This window comes from Rhinatrema bivittatum, chromosome 1 (genome assembly GCF_901001135.1).
Source record: "Rhinatrema bivittatum chromosome 1, aRhiBiv1.1, whole genome shotgun sequence".
Lineage (NCBI taxonomy): Eukaryota > Metazoa > Chordata > Amphibia > Gymnophiona > Rhinatrematidae > Rhinatrema > Rhinatrema bivittatum.
In genome coordinates this window covers 396,034,699-396,062,356 of record NC_042615.1, presented here as the reverse complement: position 1 = coordinate 396,062,356, position 27,658 = coordinate 396,034,699, and the positions used below count along the sequence as shown (strand labels likewise).

The following is a 27,658-nucleotide window of genomic DNA, read 5'->3' as shown; positions in this document are numbered from 1 at the left end:
GTAAAGGTTTTAGGATGGCTAGTTTTAATTGGTCAGGAACCTTGCCTTGGGTTAAGGAGCAGTTTATGATGTCTGCTAACGATTTAGAAATGGTGTTAGGAATGGATAGAAGAAGATTAGAGGGTATTGCGTCCAACGGGTGAGAAGAGGGTTTTAGCTTTTTTAGAATGCCTTCGATCTCCATTGAGGAAGGGGTCTCAAAAGATGTAAGGTTATAATCCCTGGTGGGAAATGGAGAGCTGGATGGAAGGGTTGATGGTTGAACTGTGGAGATAGGCTTGAGGAGGTTGGTTATCTTCTTGTCAAAGTAAATAGCGAATTCTGTAGCTTTGTTGGATGCTTGCTCGTCAGGGATGGAAGGGGGCGAGGGTTTAGTTAGAGATGAAACGACGGAGAATAAGGCTTTGGAATCGAATGAGAAGTTGTGAATTTTTTTTGCAAAGAAGTCTTTTTTGGCTTTGAGGATAGCAATCCTGTATGTATTAAGGTGAGCTTTGTAGGAAGCAAGAGTGTCAGAGGAAGGGGTCTTGCGCCATTTGAGCTCTTTACTGCGAAGATTTTGTTTGATGTTTTTAAGGTTCGCGGTGTACCACGGATTCCTGTTAGCTTGGGGTGGTTTTAAGGTTTTCGTAATGGTTGGGCAGGATTGATCTGCAATCTCGCTTATCATCTTGATCCATGAGTTAACAGCCGAGGGTGCGTCGGTGAGATCAAGGCAAACCAACTCTTTTGAAAGAAGTTTGCTAAGATGATCTGTAAAGCAGGGTGACTACAGGCAGCTGGGCGGGATGCTGAGTCCATCTGTCTACACTAAGGAAAACGAGATTATCAGGTAAGTAATCTCCACATTTCCTGTCGTGTAGCCAGATGGACTCAGAACAAGTGGGATTTACAAAAGCTTTACTCCCGGACTGGGTAGGAGGCTGCCTGAGGACCGTGTAAGACCGCCCTCACAAATGCTGTATCCTCCCTGGCCTGGACATCCAGACGGTAACTGGAGAAGGTATGGAGGGAGGACCATGTCGCCGCTTTACATATTTCTGCAGGCGACAGCATCCTAGATTCCACCCAAGATGCTGCTTGGGCTCTGGTAGAATGAGCCTTGACTTGAAGAGGCGGTGACTTCCCGGCCTCTACGTAGGCCGCTCTGATAACTTCTTTAACCCAGCGGGCGATGGTGGGCCGAGAGGCCGCTTCACCTTGCTTCTTCCCGCTATGAAGGATGAACAGATGGTCAGTCTTTCATACTGTTTCTGATATTTCCAGATATCTGGGCAGCAATCTGCCAATGTCGAGATGGCGTAGCAAACACCCTTCTTCTGATTTCTTCAGGCCTGCCGTAGTTGGCAAGGATATGGTCTGGTTGAGGTAAAATTGTGAGACTACCTTAGGCAAGAAGGATGGAACCGTGTGAAGATGGATAGCCTCAGGAGTGATTCTGAGAAAGGGATCACGGCAAGACAGTGCTTGTAGTTCTGAGATGCGGCGTGCTGAACATAGAGCCAGCAAGAACCCCATCTTCAAAGTGAGAGAACGGAGAGACAGGCCCCGAAGGGGTCTGAAGGTGGATCCCGCGAGGAAATCCAAATCTATATTGAGGTTCCACAAAGGCACTGGCCACTTCAGTGGCGGACGAATGTGCTTGACTCCTTTCAGGAAGCGAGAAACATCTGGATGCGTGGCAATGGTCTTGCCATCCCTCCTGGGACCATAGCAACACAGCGCAGCCACCTGAACCTTGATGGAGCTGAGGAAGAGACCCTTCTGAAGTCCATCCTGCAGGAAATCTAAAACAATAGGGATAGTAGTCGCATGTGGATTGGTGCCATGAGTGTCGCACCAGGCTTCAAACACTCTCCAGATCTTTACGTAGGTGAGGGATGTGGAAAACCTGCGAGCTCGGAGGAGTGTATCTATCACTGGCTCCGAGTAACCTCTTTTCTTCAGCCTAGCCCTCTCAATGGCCAGACCGTAAGCGACAATTGAGCTGGATCCTCGTGGAGGATGGGACCTTGACGTAGCAGGTCCCTGAGAGGAGGCAGGGGAAGGGGCTCCCCTGTCAGTAGTCTTCTCATGTCCGCGTACCAGGGTCTTCTTGGCCAGTCTGGTGCCACTAGAAGAACTAGGCCCCAGTGCTTCTGAATCTTGTGAATAAGGGTGCCCAGCAGGGGCCACAAAGGAAAAGCGTATAGCAGGGTCCCTGGAGGCCATGGCTGAACCAGGGCGTCGATCCCGTGAGAGAACGGATCTCGCTTGCGGCTGAAGTATCTGGGTACTTGAGCATTGGACCTGTCCGCTAGTAAGTCCATGTCCGGAATCCCCCAGTGATCCACAATCATCTGGAAGGCTGTGGGCGACAGCTGCCATTCCCCCGGATTTAGGCTTTCTCTGCTGAGGAAGTCTGCCGTGGTGTTGTCCCTCCCGGCAATGTGGACGGCGGAGATGTCCTGAAGATTCGCCTCTGCCCAAGCCATCAGCGGGGCTATCTCTAGGGACACCTGTCGGCTTCTGGTTCCACCCTGACGGTTGATGTATGCCACCGTGGTGGAGTTGTCGGACATCACTCTGACTGCCCGGTTCCGCAGTCTGTGAGCAAATTGCAGGCAGGCTAACCGGACTGCCCGTGCCTCTAGACGGTTGATGTTCCACCCTGTCTCTTCTCTGTTCCACCGCCCTTGTGTGGTGAGTTCTTCGCAGTGTGCTCCCCATCTGCTCAGGCTGGCATTTGTGGTGACCAGAATCCACGTGGGGGAGGACATCTTCGACCCCCTGCTCGTGTGGTTGGACTGCAACCACCACCGTAACTGGGTCCGCACTCTGGCTGGCAGAGGTAGATGCACGGAGTAATTCCTGAAGCGGGGGCTCCAGCGAGAGAGCAGGGAGCGTTGTAGAGGTCTCATATGGGCCCTTGCCCAGGGTACCACTTCCAGGGTGGATACCATGAGGCCGAGAACCTGCAGATAATCCCAAGCTATGGGCCGGCTGGCTCCCATCAAGGACCGAGACGCGTCTGAAGTTTTAACCTTCTCTTGGTCGTGAGACTGTCTGCCTGGGTGTCAAACTGGACTCCCAGGTATTCCAGTGATTGGGAAGGCTGTAGGCAACTCTAGTTGAGGTTGACTACCCATCCCAGACTTTCCAGAAGGGCGATCACTCTGTTGGTTGCCCGATGGCTCTCCTCTCGTGATTTCGCCCTGATCAGCCAATCGTCTAGATAGGGATGGACAAGGATTCCTTCCCGTCTGAGCGCCGCTGCTACCACTACGATCACCTTGGTGAAGGTCTGCAGCCCCGTGGCTAACCCGAAGGGCAAAGCCCGGAATTGGAAGTGGCGTCCCAGAACCTTGAAGCGTAGGTAGCGCTGATGATCCGGATGGATGGGATATGCAGTTAGGCTTCTGACAAGTCTAAGGTCGTGAGGAATTCTCCTGGCTGTACCGCGGTCTTGACTGAGTGCAGAGTTTCCATGCGAAACATCGGTACCCTTAAGTATCGATTGACTGACTTGAGGTCCAGTACGGGCCGGAAAGTGCCCTCTTTCTTGGGTACCATGAAATAAACGGAATAATGCCCAGAATCCATTTCCCATGCAGGTACTGGGATTATGGCTTTCAAGGACAGGAGCCTCGCCAAGGTAGCTTCCAATGCTGCCTTCTTGTGGATTGGACACGAAGATTCCACAAACCTGTCCAGAGGGAGGTGATGGAAGTCCAGATAATACCCATCTTGGATGATGGCGAGGACCCACTGATCCGACAATCTCGACCCATCTGGGGTAGAAGAGGGTTAACCTGCCCCCTATGTGTCCGTCCCCCGGATGGATCGGCTGATTCTCATTGGGAGGAGCGGCTGGGCCCTGAACCCGAGCCGGCTCCCCTCTTATGCTGCTTAGTCTGAAAGGACTGGTTCCTGACCTGAGGACGAGGTGTCTGGTAGCGACTCCTATAGGGAGTGAAGCATTGGGAGCTTCTACCTCTGGAGGGCCTCGGAAAGGCGCGCTGGTTCCTTTTGAACCTATCTTCCGGCAGTCGAGGTACTGGAGAGGCGCCCCATGTGCTGGCCAGTCTATCAAGGTCGCTGCCGAACAGGAGAGAACCCCTAAAGGGCATTCTGGTGAGGCGTGTCTTCGAAGGAGCATCAGCTGACCAATTCCGTATCCAGAGCTGCCTCCTGGCAGCTACAGAGGATGAGACCCCCTTGGCTGTCGTACGGACTAGGTCGGAGGCGGCATCCGTGAGGAACGAGAGAGCTGACTCCATGTCCGCTGCCGGAGCATTGTTCCTGACATGTGACAAACAGGAACGGGTCACCACTGTGCAGCAGGTTGCGATTCGCAAAGATAGAGCTGCCACCTCAAAGGTTTGTTTCAGGATGGCGTCCAGTCGCCGGTCATGAGGCTCCTTGAGGGCTGCCCCCCCCCCCAACTGGAATGGTAGTGCGCTTGACCACAGCGCTAACCAAGGCATCCACCTGAGTGCATGCCAGCATCTCCTTAATTGCCGGGTCCAGGGGGTACATGCCCATCAGGGCCCGACTCCCTTTGAATAAGGCCGCTGGTGCAGCCCATTCCAAATCTATCAGTTGCTGTGCTGCTTGCAAGAAGGGAAAATGGCGGGTTGTAGGACTAAGACCTTCCAGCAGAGGGTTCTGCGTAGATGGCACCGTAGTGCTGGGGCCCGTAATAGCCAACTCCGCCAGGCACTGAGATACCAGGTCGGAGAGATCTTCCTTGGGGAAGAACCGCCACATGGTTCGATATGGCTCAATCCCCGAGGGAAGTTCCCCCTCCTCTGGGGGTTCGGACTCGTCCTCCGAGACATCAGGGTCCGCCTGAACCGGACTGCCCTGAGGCGGGTGCCCACGATAAGGGCGCGAAGGTCCAGGGGCAGGGTCAGCTGGAGCAGCAGCAGGGCCTGGACGGGAAGCTGATTGCATCTGTACAAAGGCATGGATCCCCTTAAAGAGATCCACCCAGGAAATGGAAGCGGTCTCTAGTCGTCGGGGTACCAGGTCCCTCGGGATCCCAGGTTGTTCGAGACTGCCCGCTAGATCCGGGGTGGCCCCTGGGGAACTGTCAGCAAACCTCGGTTGAGACTGGTCCTGGCCCGAGGCTCCCACTGCCTCCTCACATTGGGCACAAAGGGAGTCTGGCTCCTCGCTGTGCGTGGCTCTAAGCTGGCATGCTGAGCAGAGGCCAAGAGCTTTCACGCCGGAATCAGGAGGCGCCGCCGCAGGAGACGCCAGGGCATTCGAATGTTCCATTGCGGCTAGCGAATGCAGCGCTGAAGAATATGCACTTAATACTATGCGGCAGCAATATACGCTCAATACAATATGCGCTCAATAATATGCGGTCAGCAATATACGCTCAATGATATACAATATGCGCTCAATAATATGCGGTCAGCAATATACGCTCACTAATATACAGGCGCCTATCATGGGCGCTCAATACCTAAACAAGGCCGACAAAATGGCGACCTCCACGGCGTGCCACATACAGGCAACGCCGCCGATCCTCGTACCTCGGAGACCAAACGTAAGTGATGTACGCCTCACCTGATCCTCGGCGCTTCCCGGCTGGAACCCGGGCGGTCTCCGGCTGCGGAGGGGAGAGGGGAAATACTTTCACCGCCGCGCTTGAGGAAATGCACCCGCTGCCTCTAGGTCTACGCCGGGACCGAGGCGCCTCTCAGCCAGGCCCGAGCCCTTCTCGCTCGGGGGCTAGATACCTGCCGCGATTCGGCCACCGGACCGAGGCCTAAAACCTCCGAGGGACCACGGAAATCACCTCGGGAAACTTGACTGGGGGAGGGATCAGAGGGTATCACCGCAGGAGTGCGGGGCTCGATGTTCCTGTAGAATTTTAGTAAGTAGAATATATAAAGTAGAAAATAGAAAGTAGTATTGGAAAACACGCTCAGGGAGCGTGCAGGCTCTCCAAACTGCTTTGGAGACTGAAATTACTGAGTTGCTTCACTTCCTGTGGGGGTATATGTACCCGTGCTGACGTCAGATCCGTCTCCAATTGCTAGCACGAGCACACTATACCCACTTGTTCTGAGTCCATCTGGCTACACGCTAGGAAATGTGCGCTTAATTGGAGAAGATGAGTAGGCAGGCAAAATGGCGACCTCCTAGGCGGGCGGCCTCGTAGGCAGGCCCAGTTAGTCCACACTTCCTCGGAGACCAAGTAAAGATGTATGCCTTACCTTGTCTTCGGCGCTTCCCGGCTGCAACCCGGGCAGTCTCTGGCTGCGGGGGGAGAGGGGAATACCTTCACCGCCGCGCTTAAGGAAGTGCACCCGCTGCCTCTAGGCCGCGCTCGGGGGCCAAGTCCACGCCGGGACCGAGGCTGCCTCTAGGCCGCGCCCGAACTAGTCTCGCTCGGGGGCCAAGCCGCGCCCGAGCCCTTCTCACTCGGGGGCTGGGTCCCTGCCGCGAACCGGCCACCGGACCGAGGCTCTTACCTCCGAGGGACCACAGAAGTCAGCTCGGGAAACTCAACTGGGTGAGTGACCGCCTGGTATCACCACAGGAGTGCGGGGCTCGTCTTCAGTAGGTTTCTTCTATGAATTTAGTTGTTAGAATTTGGCAACACGCTCAGCGAGCGTGGGGTAGCTCCAAACTGCTTTGGAGATGGAAATTACTGATTTGCTACACTTCCTGTGGGGGTATATGTAACCGTGCTGACATCAGATCTGTCTTCAACTGCTAGCACGAGCACACAATACCCATTTGTTTTGAGTCAATCTGCTACACGCTAGGAAAATGAAAGTTTTTAATGTTGCATAAAATTCTAACCTTTTCTGTTGGGAAGGAAATTGTACAATTAGGGGTCACAATATGAAACGTCAGAAGGGACAACTCAGGAAATATTTCTTCACCGAGAGGGTAGTGGATACCTGAATTGCCCTTTCAGAAGTGGTGGTGAGGACAAAAACAGTAAACAAATTCAAAAGGGCATGAGATAGACATTGCAGATCCCTAAAGGCTAGAGACTGGAAATAAAGAAGAGGGTACATGCATGGAGGTAACCTATGGATTCATAAAATCTAGAGGTTGGAAATGAAGAAAAGTGTGCACAGAGGTGTGGTTAGTACCCTTAACCAATTAGCCTTGATGCAACTGCAAAATCAATCTCTGCTTCGATGGGGGAAGGGGGAAGAATTGGATTCAGACAACAGCCAACACTGGGCACCGACCTTTACGGTCCAGGGTACCGATACGCAAATATTAAGGAAAACGCACAGGACTGCTTCTATGGCCAAATCCAAACACAAAGCGTGTTCAAGCAGCATTGTCTGAATTAGCAAGAAGGCCGCTCACCCTGTAAAAATGATGCTAGCAGTATTTTTGTTATGGGTTTAACAGTTGCTTGGTTTTGATTGTAAATATTACCTCCTTTAACATAAGGCTCGGTGATAACCTGCATGGAGCAGCTGTTACTACCCTTAACAGAAACAAGGAGGTAATCTGTATAGAGCGGCAGTTACTACCATAAAATGCTTGCAGGGCAGACTGGATGGATGATTTTGGTTTTTTTCTGCCATCATTACTATATATTTATTTATTTATTTGTTTGTTTATCATGACAATCAAATGATTTCTTCCATTTTCTATCTAACTTTTTCCCTTCAGCCTCATTTTCAACTCATTTGTAAATCAGCTTATCAAAGTTTTACTTAAAAAAAGCTTCTTTATATAGGCATCTGAATCAATAGCTCTAGCTATCTCCAAATGCCACAATTCATCCATGCAGCTGCAGGTTTATCTTGAAGAGCTTGCAAAAAGGAACTGAGGGCGCGTCAAAAAAATATAGAAAGTGGGTTGAAAAATTAACAAAAATCTGCTTAATAGTGCAGAAAAGGTATCCAGGAAGCTGAGGAAAAAAAGCTGCAAAGTTATGAGCACAAATGCTCATAGTCTGGGCAATAAAATTCCAGGTTTGCAAGCCCTAATGGTAAAGGCAGACTTGGATATTGTTGCTATTACTGAAACATGTTTCTATGAGTCTTATGAATGGGATACAGCCATTCCAGACTACACCCTATTCAGAAGGATTGAGAAGACAGAAATGGAGGAGGAGCTCTTGATGTAAAAAACAATATGCAAGCAACTGAAATGCAAGGGGTGTGGGGAAAGGAACAAGCACTGTGGGCTGCCTTAAAGAGATGATAGCACTTTCATTTGCACTGGTGTGGTCTACATATGTGTCAGAAAAACTGGATAGAGACCTAGCTGAAGACATTCAAAAGGTGGGAAGGAATTGAGAAGTGTTGCTCCTTGGAGATTTTAATGTAATGCAATGTGATGTGATACAATGGATGCTTTAACACAAACAGTAAGAGGTACTGTACAATAACAATAATCAAGTTTTTAAGATTACACCAAGTGTAGAGAGTCGATGAGTAACCAGTAACAGAGCATAAGAAGATAATATCACAACGTATCTTGTTATCCCAGCACAAATCAAGATAAAACCATCGACAACCTAAATGGCTTCCTGAGACTGGCTGTGCTGAAACAGACTAAGCCTGAATCCCTAGAAGTCAAATGCTATGGATCGGTAAAAAAAAAAAAAAAAAAAAATCCCACTCAGCTACAACCAAACGTGACCTTTGGTAATAGATATCTAACTCTGAACTCCCAAGTCTAGAGCATAGGCTATATACTAGATGCACAATTCACCAAAGCCCATGTCCAAGCTATGGTCTCTTTCACTTATATCAACTCGGCTGCCTCTGTCCCCTACTTAAGGACACTAACTTCGAAGCTGATAAATTGAGTTTGTTTAATCGTTCAACTGGACAACTGCAACTTGCTCTATGTCAGACTCCCCAACAACTTAATTCATCAGCTATAGCTAATACAGAACATTGAGGCCTGCGTGATTAAGAATGAAAATAGAAGAGATCAAGTAATACTAATCCTGAAATCTCTACACTGGCTCCCAACACTCCACCACATTAAATTTAAAACCCTGATCCTTAACTACAAACCCCTCTACGGCCTGGTTCCAGCATATCTCAATAGATATCTTACCCCTGTATCTCAGGCTCACCTAGTGATTCTATCCTCTACAAATAATACAACAGTACAAGGAAAGAGGATCTTCACAGTATCTGTCTCAACTCGGTGGAATATCCTATCACCTTCCATCAGACTTGCTTCAGATTTCTAATCTTTCAGAACATTTGTTAAAACCTGGGTCTTCAAAGCAGCTTTTGGCCCAGTCTAGTAAAATGAGTCCTACATAAACTCTGTACTTATCTTCTACAGCTTTTTGCCCTGTAATTAACATTAAAGTCCTTCCACTCTGAAGTGTGCTTGTATTGTATTTAATTGCTATATTTAAACAGTCCCTCATGAGAGGCTTCTAAGAAAACTAAAAAGTCATGGGATAGGAGGTGATGCCCTTTTGTGCATTGCAAACTGGTTAAAAGACAGGAAACAGAGAGAAGGGTTAAATGGTCAGTGTTCCCAGTGGGAAAAGGTAAACAGTGGAGTGCCTCAGGGACCTGTACTAGGACCGATGCTTTCTAATATATTTCTAAATGATCTGAAAAAGGGCACGATGAGTGAGGTGCTTACATTTGCTGATGACACAAAATTTTGCAGAATAGTTAAATCTCAAGTGGATTATGATAAATTGCAGGACCACCTTGTGAGACTGGAAGACTGGGCGTCCAAATAGCAGATGAAATTTAATGTGGACAAGTGCAAGGTGATGCATACAGGGAAAGACAACCCTTGCTGTGATTACAAGATGTTAGGTTCCACATTAGGAGTTACCACCCAGAAAAGAGATCTAGGCATCATAGTAGATAAATTGAAATCATCGGCTCAGTATGCTGTGGCGGTCAAAAAAAGCAAACAATGTTAGGAATTATTAGGAAGGGAATGGCAAATAAAATGGTGGATGTCATAATGCCTCTGTTTTGTTCCATATGAGACCCCAACCTTGAATACTGTGTGCAGTTCTGGTTGCCACATCTCAAAAAAAGACATAGTTGCACTGGAGAAAAGTACAAAGAAGGGTGACCCAAATGATAAAGGGGGTGGAACAGCTCCCCTATGAGGAAAAGCTAAAGAGGGCTGTTCAGCTTACAAAAGAAATGATTGAGGGGGGATATGATAGAGGTGTACAAAATCATGAAAGGACTTAAATAGGTAAATGTGAATAGGTTATTTACTTTTTCAGATAATACAAGGACTAGGGGGCACTCCATAAAGTTAGCAAACAGCTCATTTAAAACAAATCAGAGAAAATTCTTTTTCACTCAATGTATAATTAAGTTCTGGAATTCATTGCCAAATGATTTGGTTATGGCAGTTAGTGTAGCTGGGTTTAAAAAAGGTTTGGATAAGTTCCTAGAACAGAAGTCCATAAACTGCTATTAATCAATAAGGATTAGTAGCCTGGGAACTATTAATTTAATGTTTGGGTACTTGCCAAACATTGGCTAGCCACTGCTGGACACAGGATACTGGGCTTAATGGACCCTTGGTCTGACCTAGCATGGCATAATCTTATGTTCTTATATTGTATGTGAAATATCTGCATTATTTTCTGTAACATGCTTTGAACTCTCTTGCCATGAAAAGCATGCCATAAATGACAATGTGTCTTTATATTCACAAATGGGGTTTCCTATGCTCAACCCTAATGCTACATTTATTACAAATTCTGCTTTGACTGTAAACTGTTCTGATGCCTTTATTTAAATTTATTGTCAACTGCCTTGAGACCAACTTTAAGGAAAAAATAGAATATCAAATGTTCAAAATAAAATAATGTAATGAACCTTGAATAAAAAAAATGCCAGTTCTTACAGAGTCTTCATATATTGCCCAGACCTCTGAGTATAAATGTTTGCAGTTTTCCTGATGGATTTCCCCAGAAAATTTAAGTTTGATTTTGAAATTAAAATTGTATAACTTTTTATTGCTATCTTCTACCATTATAATCCTAGCATTTGAACTCTGAAACAAATGTTTCCAATTCAAAAATAATACTCAATTTTTGTAAGGAGTATCCTAGATTTGATACAGGGGCTCAGCACTTTAAGCCTCACAAAGTTAAACAGGTGCAAAAAGGTATTGTTATAATAGTTTGCTTGACAGGAAAAAAAAACACTTTTTAAATTACTTACTATTGACATATTGATAATTTAGAAGTATATTGTTCTCCAATACTGAAGTATTTAAACCTGGTACTTACTGCTTCTAAAACAGAATTCCTGCTCATATCACCGGAAAACAAAAATACACACCCAAAACCACCCACACTCCTTCAAACAGCCCACGTAAGAGATTTAGGAGCCATCCTGGACAATCGACTCAACCTCAAACCTTTCATTAACCAAACCACCAAGGACTGCTTCTACAAATTACATATCCTGAAAAGAATTAAACCACTTTTTCACGCCCAAGACTTTAGAACAATTTTGCAAGCAATAATCTTTTCCAAATTAGATTATTGCAACTCATTACTACTAGGCCTCCCAGCTTCCTATACCAAACCTCTACAAATGGTCCAGAACTCTGCAGCCAGAGTCCTCACAAACTCCAGGAAAATGGACCACATTTCACCTATCCTCAAAAACCTCCATTGGCTACCGATCCACTATAGAATCATGTATAAAACCATTAACATCATATACAAAACTATCAACCAAAACACGCACCTCGACCTACAAATACCTCTTAAAAAATACACTTCCGCCAGACCCATCAGGGAATGCTACAAAGAGTCACTCCAAATACCAAAGGCCAAAACCTACCAACATAAATCATTGAGTCTCAGAGCCTTCTCTTCAGCAGGTCCAACTCTCTGGAACTCTATCCCACCAGATTTGAGACAGGAGCCATGCTCTCTAACATTTAGGAAAAGACTAAAAACTTGGCTTTTCAAAAAAGCATTTCCAAGCCTTGAATAATTCCTCCATTAAATAGCACAAACTCTTATCCAATAACTGGACCAAATACAATTCAATCAACCTTAAATTGACAATCATCAATACCTGCTGAACTTTTATCATAACACTGTCGTATTTATGCATTTGGTTATTTATGTTCCGTTCCATAGTGAGGTATTGCCACAGTTTCTCACATATTCTTATTTACTCACTATGCTACTCTATTACATTAATAGACTGAAATGTTAATATTGCTCTGTGCAATCTCTCCCCTTTTCCAGCTCCAAGTTGATTTCCCTGATTTATTGTAACTTTCTCAATTCCTATATCTGATTCACGATATTTAAAGTTCAAGGTTCTTTTTGAGAACATTGTTTTACGTTATGTTATGTTTTACACACTTTGTTAATTGTAAACCGGGTTGATGTGATGCCTGTCATGAAACTCGGTATAACAAAAACAATAAATAAATAAATAAAATAAATTTAAAAAATTAAGATCCCAAAATGATATAATGAAAAATGGAGAAATTACAAACCCTGTTATGAAACCTTGCAGGTCTGTAGGTTCTTGGAGATAGATTGTAAACTGCATAGTGCCCAGGATGTTTGGAGTCCAGAAATAATCGCACATCCTCTATATTATTTTTTATGGCAGATTCTACCCCTTCTGCTGGAAATGACATCACTGAAAAAGACCATCAGCAGATATGTTACAGATGTTTCAGATATATGTAAATAAGCAACCATGTAATTCCAAAAGTCATACCAGCAATTCTAGACGTGATATAAGATAGATCCAACTCTCCTTTTGCATAACTGAAATAAAAAGAGAGAAGCATGTGAGATATAACTGGCCACAGTCTCGACTTAATATTTGCAAATAAAAACAAATGCCAAATTTCATTATCTCATAAAATAATACCATGGTCAGACCACCAACTGATTAAAGCTATTACTCTACAAACCTCACAACAATTATTAACAAATTACATAACCCTCAAATACCGAAAAAAAAATAGACTCTGAAATTATTGAAGAACACATCTGAACTAGATATAGACAAATCTTCTTCCCCACTAGACCTTTGGCAAAAAATCACAAATGAAATAGCCGAAGATCTTTGCCCTGAACAAATAAAAAAAACATAATTCAAAAACAAATAAACCTTGGTATAATGAAGAGCTACGACGAAATAAACAATTACTTAGAAAATATGAGAAACAATGGAGAAAAAATCCTTCAACAGAATACTTAATCTACAAAATTCAATTAAATAAATACCATGAGCTAATTAAAGCAAAAAAACCCCAAATTTTATGCAAACCAAATACACAATGTTATCTTCATTTCCAAACTACTCTTCGAAACAGTACGAAAGCTAATTAAAGACCCATCTTTAACTTCATCTAACTACTATGACTTTACAAAAGAATCTTGTAATGAATATGCAGACTTATTACAAAAAACAAACACAAATCTAAATTCCAAACAATCAAGTTAACAAACTTGAAAATAAAATTACTCAACCAATATGGACATCTTTCAACACTGTATCCAAACCAACTAATCAACAAGATGAAACCTGCATCCCACCCTCTTGATCAGATTCCTGCAAATACCCTCAAAAAGGTTAACTTAACACCAACAACAACAAAAATTGTAAACCAATCTCTATCACAAGAAGAAGTTCCCAAGCTAAGCAAGCTATTGTTAAACCTACCTTAAAAAATAAAGCTGGTAGAGCTGATGACTAGGACAATTACAGACCAATCTCAAACTTACCTTTCATCGCTAAAATTCTAGAAAAGGCTACATTAAATCAATTAGAAAACTTCCTTGATGAAAAATAAATCCTACACCCAAACCAATTTGGTTTCAGAAAAAACTGTTCAACAGAAACTATTAATTTCTTTAACTGATAACATCCTAAAAGGCTTTGATAGTAATGAATCTTATCTTCTAATTCTCCTTGACCTAAAAGCTGCATTTGACACAGTCAACCACTCTCTTCTCTGCAAACAAATAAAGAAAATTGGAATTATTGGAAATGTATACAACTGTTTTTTTTCCCTCTAGAAAATAGATCCTTCCAAGTCAAATTGGCCAATCAAATCTCGGACCTCTTTAATTCTAACACAGGAGTTCCTCAGGGCTCAGCACTGTCAGCAACTTTAACATCTATCTCCTTCCAATCTGCACTCTGTTAGCAAATCTAAACATTAAATATATGCATATGATATACAAATCTATATTCCTTCTGAAAAAACCTTTGAAAGAATGACAGCAACTAACAAAATACATGAAATCTATACAAAAAGAACTCTACTGAAATTGATTATCAGCGCCAACAAAACTGAAATAATTTGGCTAAGAAAACAAAACACTTCTCCTAAACCACCTATTCTAAACATAGAAATAGTCAAAATACATCTTCAGATGAAGTTCGTGATCTAGGAATCCAAATTGATGAAAATATCAACAAGAAAAAACACAACGAAGATAATCAAATCTGGTTACACTAAACTCAGAATGCTACATAGCCTAAAACCATTGCTTAACTTCCAAGACTTCCGTACAATTCTATAAATTCTGATTTTTTTCCAACCTAGACTACTGCAACTCCCTATTGCTAGGCCTCAATGCAAAAATAATTAAACCTCTGCAATTCCTCCAAAATGCTTCTGCCAGACTTCTTACCTGAACAAGAAAATTTGATCATATAACTCCCACTCTGATAGACTTTCACTGGCTTCCAGAATCCTTCAGAATCCAATACAAAGTATTATCACTTATTTTCAATATCAATATCGATCCATCTCCTCCTGAGATCCAACTCTCCAAGCCACTAAGAGAACTAAGATCTCAAAACAAAAGCATTCTCTGAATTCCTCTTAATAACATTACACACCTAACACAAATTAGAGAATGTATGTTTACTATGGCTGGTCCTAAACTTTGGAACTTTTTACCTATTCCACTAAGACTTTCAACCGAAAAAAAAGAAATTCAAACAAGATCTTAAAATATGGCTCTTCAAAAAAGCCTATCAACTAACTTGAAATTACTCTGATAAAATTTCTTCAAACTGGTATAGTTAAGAGACAGATCATACCCTTTCTTATTTTATTATAAAGTTTTACAACTCCTATTTGAATCAATCCTTGGATTACTAATACTTTCTTGAAGTATTTACTAATTTTCTTATAACTTATTTACACAATTATAGTAATGCAGTTAAAAATTACTATTACCTTATTTACAATGTAATTCTATGCTATATATGTAAACCGTTGTGATCTACCTCTGGAACGATGGTATATAAGAAGCATAAATAAATAAAACTAATTTACTTTTTTTTCTTAAAAGGAAAAACAGATTATTTGTTAGTTTGGTAATTTAAAGCTACACTAGTTAATTGTAAATTACAAATGTTTTCAAGATAATCATTTAAGTAACAAGGAGATTAATATTCAACTTTTGGAGTTAGACAAAACCGGATATTTGAATATTCCCCCACCCAGATAAATTTCAAAATTTACAAAGGTAAAAAAAGGTGGCACTGGGGGTATTCAAGGCATGGTTTCCCTTTGTCTGAATATCAGTGCTGCCCCAATAAAATTAGCTGGGTAAGTCTGGTCTCCCCGAAAATAATTTGTATAACTTTATCTAGATAAAATTGCCCTGTTATATCATCCAAGTAAAGATAAGCAAAATTGCTTACCTTGTAATAGGTGTTATCCCAGGACAGCAGGATGTAGTCCTCACATATGGGTGACAACGGTAATGGAGCCCTATACGGAAAAACTTCTGTCAAGGTTTCTATGAAACTTTTGACTGGCAACCAGAGTGCCTACTGAGCATGCCCAGCATGCCATGATATTCTCTGCCCAGGGGTCTCCCTTTAGTCTGTTTTGTAGCAATTAGCGTTAGCCAAAAAATAAAAATAATAAAACGTATCGGACCCAACTCCGCGGGGTGGCGGGTAGGTTTCGTGAGGACTACATCCTGCTGTCCTGGGATAACACCTATTACTAGGTAAGCAATTCTGCTTTATCCCAGGACAAGCAGGATGCTAGTCCTCACATATGGGTGATTAGCAAGCTAGACGCTGAATCATCTTGTAGTGAAAAACAACTGTGTAGATTTGTTGTTGGAAATGAATCAGCCGAAAATCACAGCAGGTTGGATGTAGTAGGAGTTGGGATTAAGTTGGAAATAAGTTCTTTAAGATAGATTGTCCATAGGCTGAATCCTATCTTCCTTCTTTGTCTAAACAGTAGTGAGCTGTAAAGAGAACTCCATGTTGCTGCTTTACAAACGTCCAGAATAGGTACAGAGCGAAGGTGTGCTACCAAGGTTGACATTGCTCTGACTGAATGTACTTTTACTCGCCCTTGAAAAGTAAGGCCTCTATGCAATCTGCTAGCCAGTTTGACAAAGTATGTTTACCCACTGCCCTACCTGGTTTGTTTGGATCATAAGATACAAATAATTGATTGGATTTTCTTTGGACTGTAGTGCACGCTTACAGTCCAAAGTAAGGCAGGCTCTTTTTCCTTGGTGAGTGAGGCCTTGGAAAGAATGTTGGTAAAACTATAGATTGGTTCAAGTGGAATTCTGTAACTACTTTGGGAAGGAATTTAGGATGAGTACGGAGAACCACCCTGTCATGGAGGAACTTGGTAAAAGGTTCGTATGTGACAAGTGCTTGTAGTTCACTGACTCTTCTAGCTGATGTAATGGCTATGAGGAAGAAAGTTTTCCATGTAAGAAATTTAAGGTCACAGGTATCTATGGGTTCGAATGGGGAATGCATGAGCCTGGTTAATACTACGTTTAGGTCCCATTGTATGCTTGGGGGATGAAATGGAGGTTTAAGGTGAGTTAAACCTTTCATAAATCTAATAACGAGAGGCTGTGTAGACATAGGTGCCTCTCCTAGCTTGTTGTGGTAAGCTGAGATTGCACTAAAATGTACTCTTACAGATGAAGTCTGGAGACCAGAGTCTGAAAGATGGTATAGGTAATCTAGTAGTGAGTTAGTGGGGCAAGTGAAAGGATCAATAGATTTCTAAGTGCACCACAAGGTAAACCGTTTCCATTTGTAGGAATAATTATTTCTAGTGGAAGGTTTTCGTGATGCTATAAGCACTTGAGATATAGTGGTTGGAAGGTTGAGTGGTTGTAAAATCAAGCTTTCAACATCCATGCCGTCAGGGATAGGGATTGAAGGTTGGGATGGCGCAACCGACCCTGATCCTGAGTTATGAGATTGGGAGCTACTCCCAGGCGAATGTGATTCCTGACTGAGAGGTCTAGCAGAGGAGGAAACCATACTTGTCGAGGCCAGTATGGGGCTATGAGTATCATGGTCCCTTTGTCCTGTTGCAACTTCACTAGAGTTTTGGTTATGAGCGGTATCAGTGGATACGCGTATAACAGGCCTGAGTTCCAATGGCGAGCAAAGGCGTCCTTTGGTAGGCTGTTCTCCTGCTGCAGCAGGGAGCAGTAATTGTTCACTTTGTAGTTCAGATGGGACGCAAAGAGATCTATTGTTGGTTGACCCCAGCGTTGAAAGATCTTGGTTGCTATCGCTGGATCCAAGGACCATTCGTGTGGTTGGAACTGACAACTGAGGCGATCGGCTATTAATTTGTAGATGCCTGCTAGGTAAGTGGCCCGTAGAAGAATTGAATGTGCTAGGGCCCAATCCCAAATCTGTGCTGCTTCTTGGCAAAGGAGGTAGGAACCTGTTCCCCCTTGCTTGTTGATGTACCACATGGCTACTGTGTTGTCTGTCTGGATCAGAACAGTCTTGTGTGAAAGGCAGTCCTTGAACGCATGTAGCACATAACGTATAGCTCGAAGCTCTAGGAAGTTTATCTGAAAAGAGGCTTCGGTTTTTGTCCACATCCCCTGGGTCTTCAGATGACCAATGTGCGCTCCCCAACCTAATGTGGATGCATCTGTAGTTAATGTCACTTGTGGAACTGGTTGCTGGAAAGGTAGGCCTTTGAGCAAATTGTTCATTGATGTCCACCACCAAAGGAGGGAAGAACACAGTTCCTGAGTTATCTGAATTTGACAGGACAATGGTTGAATGGCTTGAATCCATTGTGTTTTTAGTGTCCATTGCATTAGTCGCATGGTCAATCTGGCCATGGGAGTGACGTGAACTGTGGAGGCCATGTGTCCGAGTAGGGTGAGGCACTGATGAGCTGCGACTTGAAATTGATTTCGGAGAGAGTGTGCCAGGAGAATGAGTGTTTGGGCATGGTCTCTTGGAAGAAATGCTCTTGCTATGATGGTGTTTAAATCTGCACCGATGAATTGTAGAAGGTGAGATGGTATGAAATGGGATTTCTGATAATTTATGAGAAATCCCAAGGAGTGAAGTAAGTTGACTGTGAGCTTGAGAGAATTGAGAGCTCCTTCTTGTGTTTGACTTCGGAGGAGCCAATCGTCCAGATAAGGGAATACAATAATACATGTACCTTCTGTTTGTGGAGATGTGCCACCGCCTCCGCCAGACACTTTGTGAATACTCGAGGTGCTGAGGCTAGGCCGAATGGGAGCACTCGATATTGAAAATGTTGTCCTTGGACCAGAAATCGCAAGTACTGGCGATGAGGAGGAAAGATGGGAATGTGAGTGTATGCGTCTTGAAGATCCAGAGAGCAGAGCCAATCCCCTCTTTGAAGGAGAGGTAGCATGGTGCCTAATGATACCATCCTGAGTTTTTCTCTTCTGAGAAATTTGTTGTGATTTCTGAGGTCTAGGATAGGACGTAGGCTTCCTGTTTTCTTTGGAATGAGGAAATATCGGGAGTAGAATCCTCTGCCCTGCTGAGGCCCGGGAACTGGTTCTATGGCCCTGGCTCTCAGAAGGGTGGATAATTCTGTTTTTAGAAGTTTGGAGTGATGGTTCACTGTCCAAGAGGAGATTGGTGGAGTGTCTTTTGGGTACAGTGAGGAAATCCAATCGGTACCCGTGAGCTACAATGGAAAGCACCCATTGGTCTGTAGTTATAGAGGTCCAGGCATGATGAAAAAATGCTATGCGACCTCCTACTGGTAGGTGTGGGAGTGGATTGGCGGTTCTGCTCTCTGAGTACTTTTCAAAACCCCGATGTTGATGCAGTCTGAGGAGGGGGTTGAGGCCTGGAAGGTCTTTGCCTAGACTGAGGTCGCTGAGTTGGGCGAGATGGTCTTGCACGGCTGGTTGGAGGATAGTAGCGTCGTTGGCGGTAATATGGACTCCTGATATCCCGTCTGGGAAGTCTCCTAGAAGGGGTTGAGACTCCTGAGGCATTAAAGAGAGCTGCTTTAGAGTTTCAGTATGCTCTTTTAACGTGGTGACTGCTTCTTTCACCTTGTCCCCAAAAAGATTGTCTCCAAGACAAGGGAGGTCGGCCAGTCTCTCATGTACCTCTGGCCTCAAGTCTGATGCTTTGAGCCAGGCCCATCGACGAGCTGTAATACCAGAAGCTGACAGACGAGATGCAGTTTCGAAACTGTCATAAGTCGCCCTAACCTCATGCTTGCCCGCTTCTAGGCCTTTATAAACCAGTTGGGAGAAGGTTTCCTGATACTGATCAGGAAGTGTCTGTGTGAGCTCCTGGACCTGCTTCCAGAGATTACGTTGGCACTGGTTCATGAAGAGTTGATAAGCTGCAATCCGAGATACCAACATAGATCCCTGAAATAGCAGCAGTAACATCAACTCCAACCTATGGCCCAATGGACTCACATGTAACAAGAGCTAATTCAACACTGTGGGAACAGAGTATGGAATTAGCTGGGATTTCATTATCCCCAGAAACACGTTCTCCACCACCCATGCCACAAAGCAGCTACAGGTGTTTCCATATCTGATTTCAATATTTCTCAAAATGTCTCTCATGATCGGAGAAGTATTGATATGTTGGAACTTGAACAAGGGCCGCTCCACGTATCTACTAATGGTGATTTATTAGTTGGAGAACAAGAGAACTTGGACGATTTGCTTTCATTAGCATAAACTATCCATCCTATTCCAGAGCCTGTGGTATTTAATCCAGGAAAGGAAGAATTGTTATTGAAAACACAAGAAGAACCAGCGGAGGTATCACTTAAAGATATCTGGAGAATAATTACTAGAACTGACAGTGCTTTAACAAATTCTGTAAAACAGTTGTCTTCGTAAACAGAAAAAGCATCTCAAATTTTCATATTTGGAAAGTAGATCTTCAAAATTGGAAACCGAGGTTACATAAGAACATAAGAAAATGCCATACCGGGTCAGACCAAGGGTCCATCAAGCCCAGCATCTTGTTTCCAACAGTGGCCAATCCAGGCCATAAGAACCTGGCAAGTACCCAAAAATTAAGTCTATTCCATGTTACCATTGCTAATGGCAGTGGCTATTCTCTAAGTGAAATTAATAGCAGGTAATGGACTTCTCCTCCAAGAACTTATCCAATCCTATTTTAAACACAGCTATACTAACTGCACTAACCACATCCTCTGGCAACAAATTCCAGAGTTTAATTATGCGTTGAGTAAAAAAGAACTTTCTCCGATTAGTTTTAAATGTGCCCCATGCTAACTTCATGGAGTGCCCCCTAGTCTTTCTACTATCCGAAAGAGTAAATAACAGATTCACAACTACAGTCTGGTGTTATATCCAGCCTGCAGCAAACTTCTGTTTCTGCTATTAAAAATAAATTAATTATGCATCAAAATATGAAGCTCTGGAAAATCGTTTACGGTCAAAAAATGTACGTCTTTTTGAATTTTCCAGTAACTTGCTTCCTTTCAGGAATAGAGTTATTAAAAAAAATATGCAATTGAGAATTTGCAATTTACAAATGAAAAAAGTTCCTGATTTCTAATTCTTACTATTTACCTAATTAAAAAAAAAGGGTGATAGAGAGGAGGGGTCTTTTGATACCTATTGATAGGCCAAATATTTCTTCTTTTTTGGAAGCTGAAGAAATATGAACTAGGGCCACTTTTGTGGTCACATTCATATTAGAATCAGATAAAGATTTATTTTTCCACCAATTCTTTAAATTTAAAGAGTCAGATTTTTGTGGTCAGAAGATCCAGATATTGCCAGATGTTCTGAGGGAAACCCAACTGAGAAGAAAACAGTTCCTCTTATTGACCCTGCAGATCTCGAGAGGTTTCTTAATAAGAGGAACCCAGTTTGAAGAATGTGGCATGGATGTCCTGGCATAGTAATTTTCTAAATTTTTAGTTAGTTGTTTCCTTTGTTTTTCCCCTAGATGTGGGCTATTGTATGATTATTATTACTTTTTCTGATTTCTTTTGTTATTTTGCTTGATAATGATACTTTGTCAATCACTGGTATATGTAATGATTTGAAATGTTTAATAACGTGTAAATAAAGGAAAAAAAAAAAAAGAATGTGTTACCTCAATTTATCATTCACTCTTCATTCAATCTCTCCCTCCAACATGGTGACATTCATTCATCTCACTGAATCAGGTGTGAACTAAACCCTCTCAGTGAGCGAAACTCTGGTGTACATAGATTTATTAAGATTTTATTTCCAAATATAGGAGTTTATGATTTAGAAAATGCAATTCTAAATGTTTAGCCGTTTTCAAAAATTAGTAAATGAACCCATAATAGGAATAAATAACCTACCTACGTGCACAGCTCTTGGTAGAAGGGCTTGGACAGAAATTATTGCTTATATTAGGGATCATAGCAATACTACTAGTATTATGTATTAGGGATGTGAATCGTTTTTTGACGATTTAAAATATCGTCCGATATATTTTAAATCGTCAAAAATCGTTAGGGCCACAATACAATACCAATTCCCCCGATTTATCGTCAAAAAATCGTAAATCGGGGGAAGGGGGAGGGCAGGAAAACCGGCACACTACAACCCCCTAAAACCCACCCCCAACCCTTTAAATTAAATCCCCCACCCTCCCGAACCCCCCCCCCCCCAAATGCCTTAAATTACCTGGGGGTCCAGGGGCGGTCCGGAACGGCCTCCTGCAATTGAATCGTGTTGTCTTCAGCCGGCGCCATTCTGCGCCGCCATTTTGCAAAATGGCGGCGCAAAATGGCGGCGGCCATATGTCAGGAAGATGTCAGGAAGCGGCACCGATCGAAGGTGTGCTACTGAAGTCGCCATGGCCCTCACAGAGTGTGCTTTAACACGGTCTTGAAAAGGAATGCCAGCTTGCTGATAGCAGAAGGAGATGCAATCCGCCAACCAGGAGGAAAGAGCCTGCTTACCCACAGGTTGCCCTAACTTGTTAGGATGGAAAGAGACGAATACTTGAGTGTTCTTCCTGTGGGCAACTGTACGGTCTAGATAAAAAGCTAGAGCCCGTTTGCAGTCCAGGGTATGCAGAGTCTGTTCCCCGGAGTTGGAGTGAGGCCTGGGAAAGAAGATAGGTAATATGATGGATTGATTAATATGAAACTCCGAAACTACCTTAGGTAAAAATTTAGGGTGAGTGCGGAGTACCGCCCGGTCCTACAGGAGTTTAGTGTAAGGCGGATAGGTAACTAGGGCCTGTAATTCACTAACCCTGCGAGCTGAAGTGATAGCCAAAAGGAATAACACTTTCCATGTGAGATATTTTAAGTCACAGGAGTAAAGAGGTTCGAAAGGTGGTTTCATAAGGCGACCAAGAACCAGGTTAAGGTCCCAAGATGGGGCCGGAGGACGTAAAGGTGGCTTCAAATGGAGCAATCCTTTAAGAAAACGTGTTACAAGGGGTTGTACTGAAATAGGGACACCCCCGATACCTTTATGGAAGGCGGCTACCGCACTGACATGCATTCTAATGGAAGAGGTCTTTAGTCCAAGAATTTAGAAATTGGACAGGAAAGGGGATCAAGGGACTGAGAAGTACACCATGATGTATACCTTTTCCATTTCTAGGAATAAGATTTCCTTGTGGAAGGCTTTCGTGAAGCGATCAGGACACGAGAAACTGAATCTGAAAGGTTAAATGGCTGAAGGACTAACCTTTCAACATCCATGCCGTCAGGGACAAGGCTTGGAGGTTGGGATGGAGGAGGCATCCGTCGTTTTGAGTGAGCAGATGCGGGTCCCTCCCCAGAGGAATGTGCCTGCGGATGGATAGATCCTGGAGTATGGGAAACCATACTTGGCGTGGCCAGTGCGGTGCTATTAGGATCATAGTTCCCCTGTCCTGACGCAGCTTCACGAGAGTCTTCGACAGAAGAGGAAGTGGAGGGAATGCATAGAGCAGACCGGTTGTCCACGTGAGGGAGAATGCATCCCTCGGCCGAGAGTGCTGACTCCGAATGAGAGAGCAATAATTGTCCACTTTGTGGTTCTGAGGGGATGCAAAGAGGTCTAATATGGGGATAACCCCATTTGTGAAACAGAGAGGTCGCTACCAAGGAGACGAGTGACCACTCGTGTGGTTGGAAGACGCGGCTCAGCTGGTCTGCCAATACATTGTCTGCTCCCGGCAGGTAGGTGGCCCTGAGGTACATGGAGTGGGAGAGGGCTTCTGCCCAAATCTGCGCAGCTTCCTGACACAGAAGAAAGGAGCCTGTGCCTCCCTGCTTGTTTATGTACCACATGGCCACCTGGTTGTCCGTCTGAATTAAGATTGCGTGGTTCGATAGGCAATCCTGAAAAATTTATCTGGTGTTTGGCTTCCTCTAGTAACCAGAATCCTTGAGTTTGTAGATTTTTTACATGGGCTCCCCAACCGATGTTGGAAGCGTCGGTGGTGAGGATTACCTGAGGGTCTGGTGGAAGAAAAGGTAAGCCCTTTAGGAGGTTGAATTGATTTGTCCACCAGGCAAGAGACAGACGGAGTGCATCGGTGATGCGAACAATGGAGGACAGAGGCTGAAGAGCTTGGGTCCATTGCACTCTCAGAGTCCATTGCGTGACTCTCATGGGCAGACGGGCCATGGGAGTCACATAAACTGAGGAGGCCATGTGTCCCAGTAGAACGAGGAATTGGCGAGCTGTTGCTGTGTGTTGAGACTGTAGCTGGCGAGCTAGGGACACAAGGGTTTGAACCCATTGATGAGGAAGGAAGGCTTTAGCCTGTAAGGTGTCCAAGTCTACCCCAATGAAGGATAAGGTCTGAGATGGGACTAAGTAGGATTTGTCGTAATTGACAAGAAACCCTAGAGAAAGCAAAGTTTGAGTTGTTAGGGTCAGGGAGGACCGAGCAATCTGCTGGGTTGGGGCCCTGATTAACCAATCGTCCAGATAGGGGTAGACGTGGACACCTGCCCTCCTCAAAAAAGCTGCAACTACCACGAAGCATTTGGTGAAAACTCGTGGTGCGGATGAGAGGCCGAAAGGTAGCACTCTGTATTGGTAGTGATTTCGGCCTACTAGAAAACGCAGGTATTTGCGATGAGATTGCGTGATCGCAATGTGGGTATATGCGTCTTTCAGGTCTAGAGAGCATAGCCAATCCCCTCTTTGCAGCAGAGGGAGAAGCGAGCCCAGGGTTACCATCTTGAACTTCTCCTTGTGAAGGTACTTGTTGAGGGCCCGTAGGTCCAGGATTGGACGAAGTCCCCCTGACTTTTTTGGGATCAGGAAGTACCTGGAGTAGAACCCTAGTCCTTGTTGTAAGGGAGGAACGGGTTCTATAGCGTTTGACTGTAGGAGAAGAGAAACTTCCTGCTCTAAAGGAACAGAGTGATCGGAGAGTCTCCATGCCTGCAGGGGTGGGGAGTCGGAAGGGAGAGTCAGGAAGTTGAGATGGTAACCCTGTGCAATTATCGCTATCACCCACTGATCTGTGGTGATATGATGCCACCTTTCTAGAAATTGGCACAGCCGACCTCCTACTGGTATGGCTGGAAGAGGGGTTTGGCAAGTGCTCTCTAAGAGAGAGTCAAAAACCCGCCGCAGGGCCAGGTGGTGGAGCTGCTGCGGGCTTTTGTTTACGAGACTGGCGAGGTTGAGTTTTATGGTAAGACCTCACAGGCCTAGCCTTGGCTAGTGGGGGATAATACTTCTGTGGCCGGAAGAAAGACTTTTTAGAGTCCTTCCTAAACAGCTGTTTAGAAGGCAAGTCAGGAGGAATGGATGAGAGCTGTTTAAGTGTCTCATGATGATCCTTTAGTTCAGCAACAATTTGCTGAATCTGCTCACCAAACAAATTATCCCCTAGACAGGGCAAGTCAGAGAGCCTGTCCTGAACTTCTGGACGAAGGTCAGATGACTTGAGCCAAGCCCAGCGTCTGATAGAGATGGCCGTAGCAGAAAGTCTAGTGGAAGCATCAAAGATGTCATAAGCCGTTCTTATTTCATGCTTCCCAGCTTCAAATCCTTTATTTAGTAGGGATTGAAGCTGTGGTTGAAACTGTTCTGGTAAGGCATCTGAGTACTCCTGCAAGTGTTTTAGGATGACTATTATATATGAGTCATATACAGCTGATAAGAAGCTATTCTAGAGATCAGCATGGCTCCTTGGTACACGTTTCTACCTATACTATCTAGGAATTTATTTTCCTTAGTAGGAGGTATGGAAGAATGTGGCTTTAGTCTTTTAGCTTTCTTTTGAGCTGACTCTACCACAACAGAATGATGGTCCAATTATGGTTTCTGAAAGCCAGGCGCTGACTGTATGAGATAGGTAGAGTCAGCTTTCTTGTTTACCGGAGCAATAGATCCAGGAGATTCCCAATTCTTTTTGAGAAGGTCTAGAAAAACCTGATGAATTGGAATAGAGTTGATGACCTTAGGGGCATCCAGGAATTGGAGCAATTCCATCATCTGGTGCCTGTCATCTTGTTCAGATTGAAGTTGGAAAGGGACTAACTCCGACATTTCCTTCACAAAATTTATGAAAGAGAGGTCCTCAGGGGGAGAACGCTTTCTACTCCCCGCAGGAGAGGATGGTGAAGGCAAATCATCGGGGTCAGTAGAGGTATCATCACCCCAGGTGTCATAAGGATCAGGATGCTGACCTCTAGGACCATGAGGGGGCTGAATACCTGAAGGCCCCGGTTGAGGCTCCGAGAAATTGGAAGGAATCACCGGGGGTATCGAGAATGTCCTCGATGGAATCGGTGCCGGCATCGGTGCCGGCATCGGAATCCTCGGTGGAGCTGATGTGCGTATCGCCCCCGAGGAATGTATCGGTGGCGAGGGACGACAAGGCACCGATGGAACTACCCCCGAAGGGGGAATTCGGTACGGTGTTTCTCCACCTGATGAGAAGGCTGTCGGTGATCCGGGCATTGCCGGTGGAAGGGCATTCATAAGCGCTTCCATCCGGGCAAGCAGCGGTGCCAGTGCTGCTAGAATCGGATCGGTGACCGGTTCCACTCTCGGTGCCGGAGTCGGAGCCGGAGGAGTCTGGAACCGTAGTATCGCCTTGTCGATGGCCTCCTGGACCAGCCGGTCCAGTTCTGCCCGGAGACCTGGGGTAACAAGACCCGGCTCGACGGGAGAGGGAGGCTGAGGCTGAGCTGGAGGGACCACAGTCACCGGTGGAATCGCGGCTCCCAAACCCCGGAGGGGTGAGGGTTGCCTCGGTGTCTGCGAGACAGGAGTGGACGGTGCCACTTCTGGTCGAGACTTCTTTGGCTGAGGCTCGGACAGTGCGGAGGCCGATGACATCGGTTCCTCGATGGGCCGAGACTTATGACGTCAATGGCGATGTTTCTCCTATCCGATCCCCTCGATGATCAGGGGAAGGGACAGGAGTCGATGGCCGTGAAGTCGATGGCGGACGGTCACCGGAGGGCTGTCGATAATGATGAGACTTCGACGGTGCCGGTTCCGATGACGTCGATGCAATTGATGGCGTTGGGGTACGAGCATGGAAAAGGAGTCCCATCTTCTCCATTCTGGCTTTGCAACCTTTTGGTGTCATTAGGGCACATTTGGTGCAAGTCAGGACATCATGCTCGCTTCCTAAGCACAAAACACAGACTCTATGTGGGTCTGTGATTGACATAGTTCGGGTACAATCCGGACACCGACGGAACCCAGACGCCATGGGCATAGGCCAAAAATTTAGCCGCGGGACTGTCAACGGGCCTCGAGGGCCAAACTCGACAGTAGTCGACCAAACGACGGCAAAAACTTACCGAAGTTCCGCGGAGTGAAAAATTTGAAGAAGGGAGACCCCTGAGGGGCAAATTTTCTTCAGAAATGTAATTTTAGAATTCCTGTCAGGAACGTGGTTAAGAGCTCTTTGACCGCGTGGCTACTGCTGCACGGAAAAAAGAAGACTGAAGGGAGACCCCTGCTGGCTGCAGGGTTAGTGCCTTGCTGGGCATGCCCAGTAGGGGCCAGTCAAAGTTCCTGAAACTTTGACAGACGTTTCCGTGGTTGGGCTCCATCCTCGATGTCACCCCATTTGTGAGGACTACCATCCTGCTTGTCCTGTGAGAATACATGCAATACAAACTTATTGAAAAAATAAGGAAATGTTTGTGTTATACTATAAATGACTGATGATTAAACTTCCAGCACAAAGAGGGCTTTTAAGTAGTCCTTTAGTACCAAGAGGATTCACCAAGCAGTCCCTTGTGTGCTTGTACCAGTGCTGAAAATGTTTTAATATATAAGATTACTATTACACATCTGCAATTTCTAAAGCGAGATCTTTTTTGTGGTATTTTGTATTATTCTTACATTTTGGGGGGGTTTTGTATTTTATAAAATAGAGAAAGCGTACTTTCTTTCACTGGAAATATCTGCGTGCATTGAAACATACATATTTTCAGAAGAGAAATAAGT

At 44.7% G+C, this 27,658-nt stretch overlaps 1 protein-coding gene across 1 annotated transcript in view; it reads right to left on the bottom strand.

Moving 5' to 3' along the window:
* Positions 1 to 27,658, bottom strand: part of GAK (cyclin G associated kinase) — an 832,466-nt gene that overhangs the window by 482,307 nt on the left and 322,501 nt on the right. Inside the window, 2 exon segments of the mRNA XM_029601806.1 lie at positions 12,460 to 12,608; positions 12,690 to 12,739. Of these exon segments, the coding sequence (XP_029457666.1) occupies positions 12,460 to 12,608; positions 12,690 to 12,739 (199 nt within the window).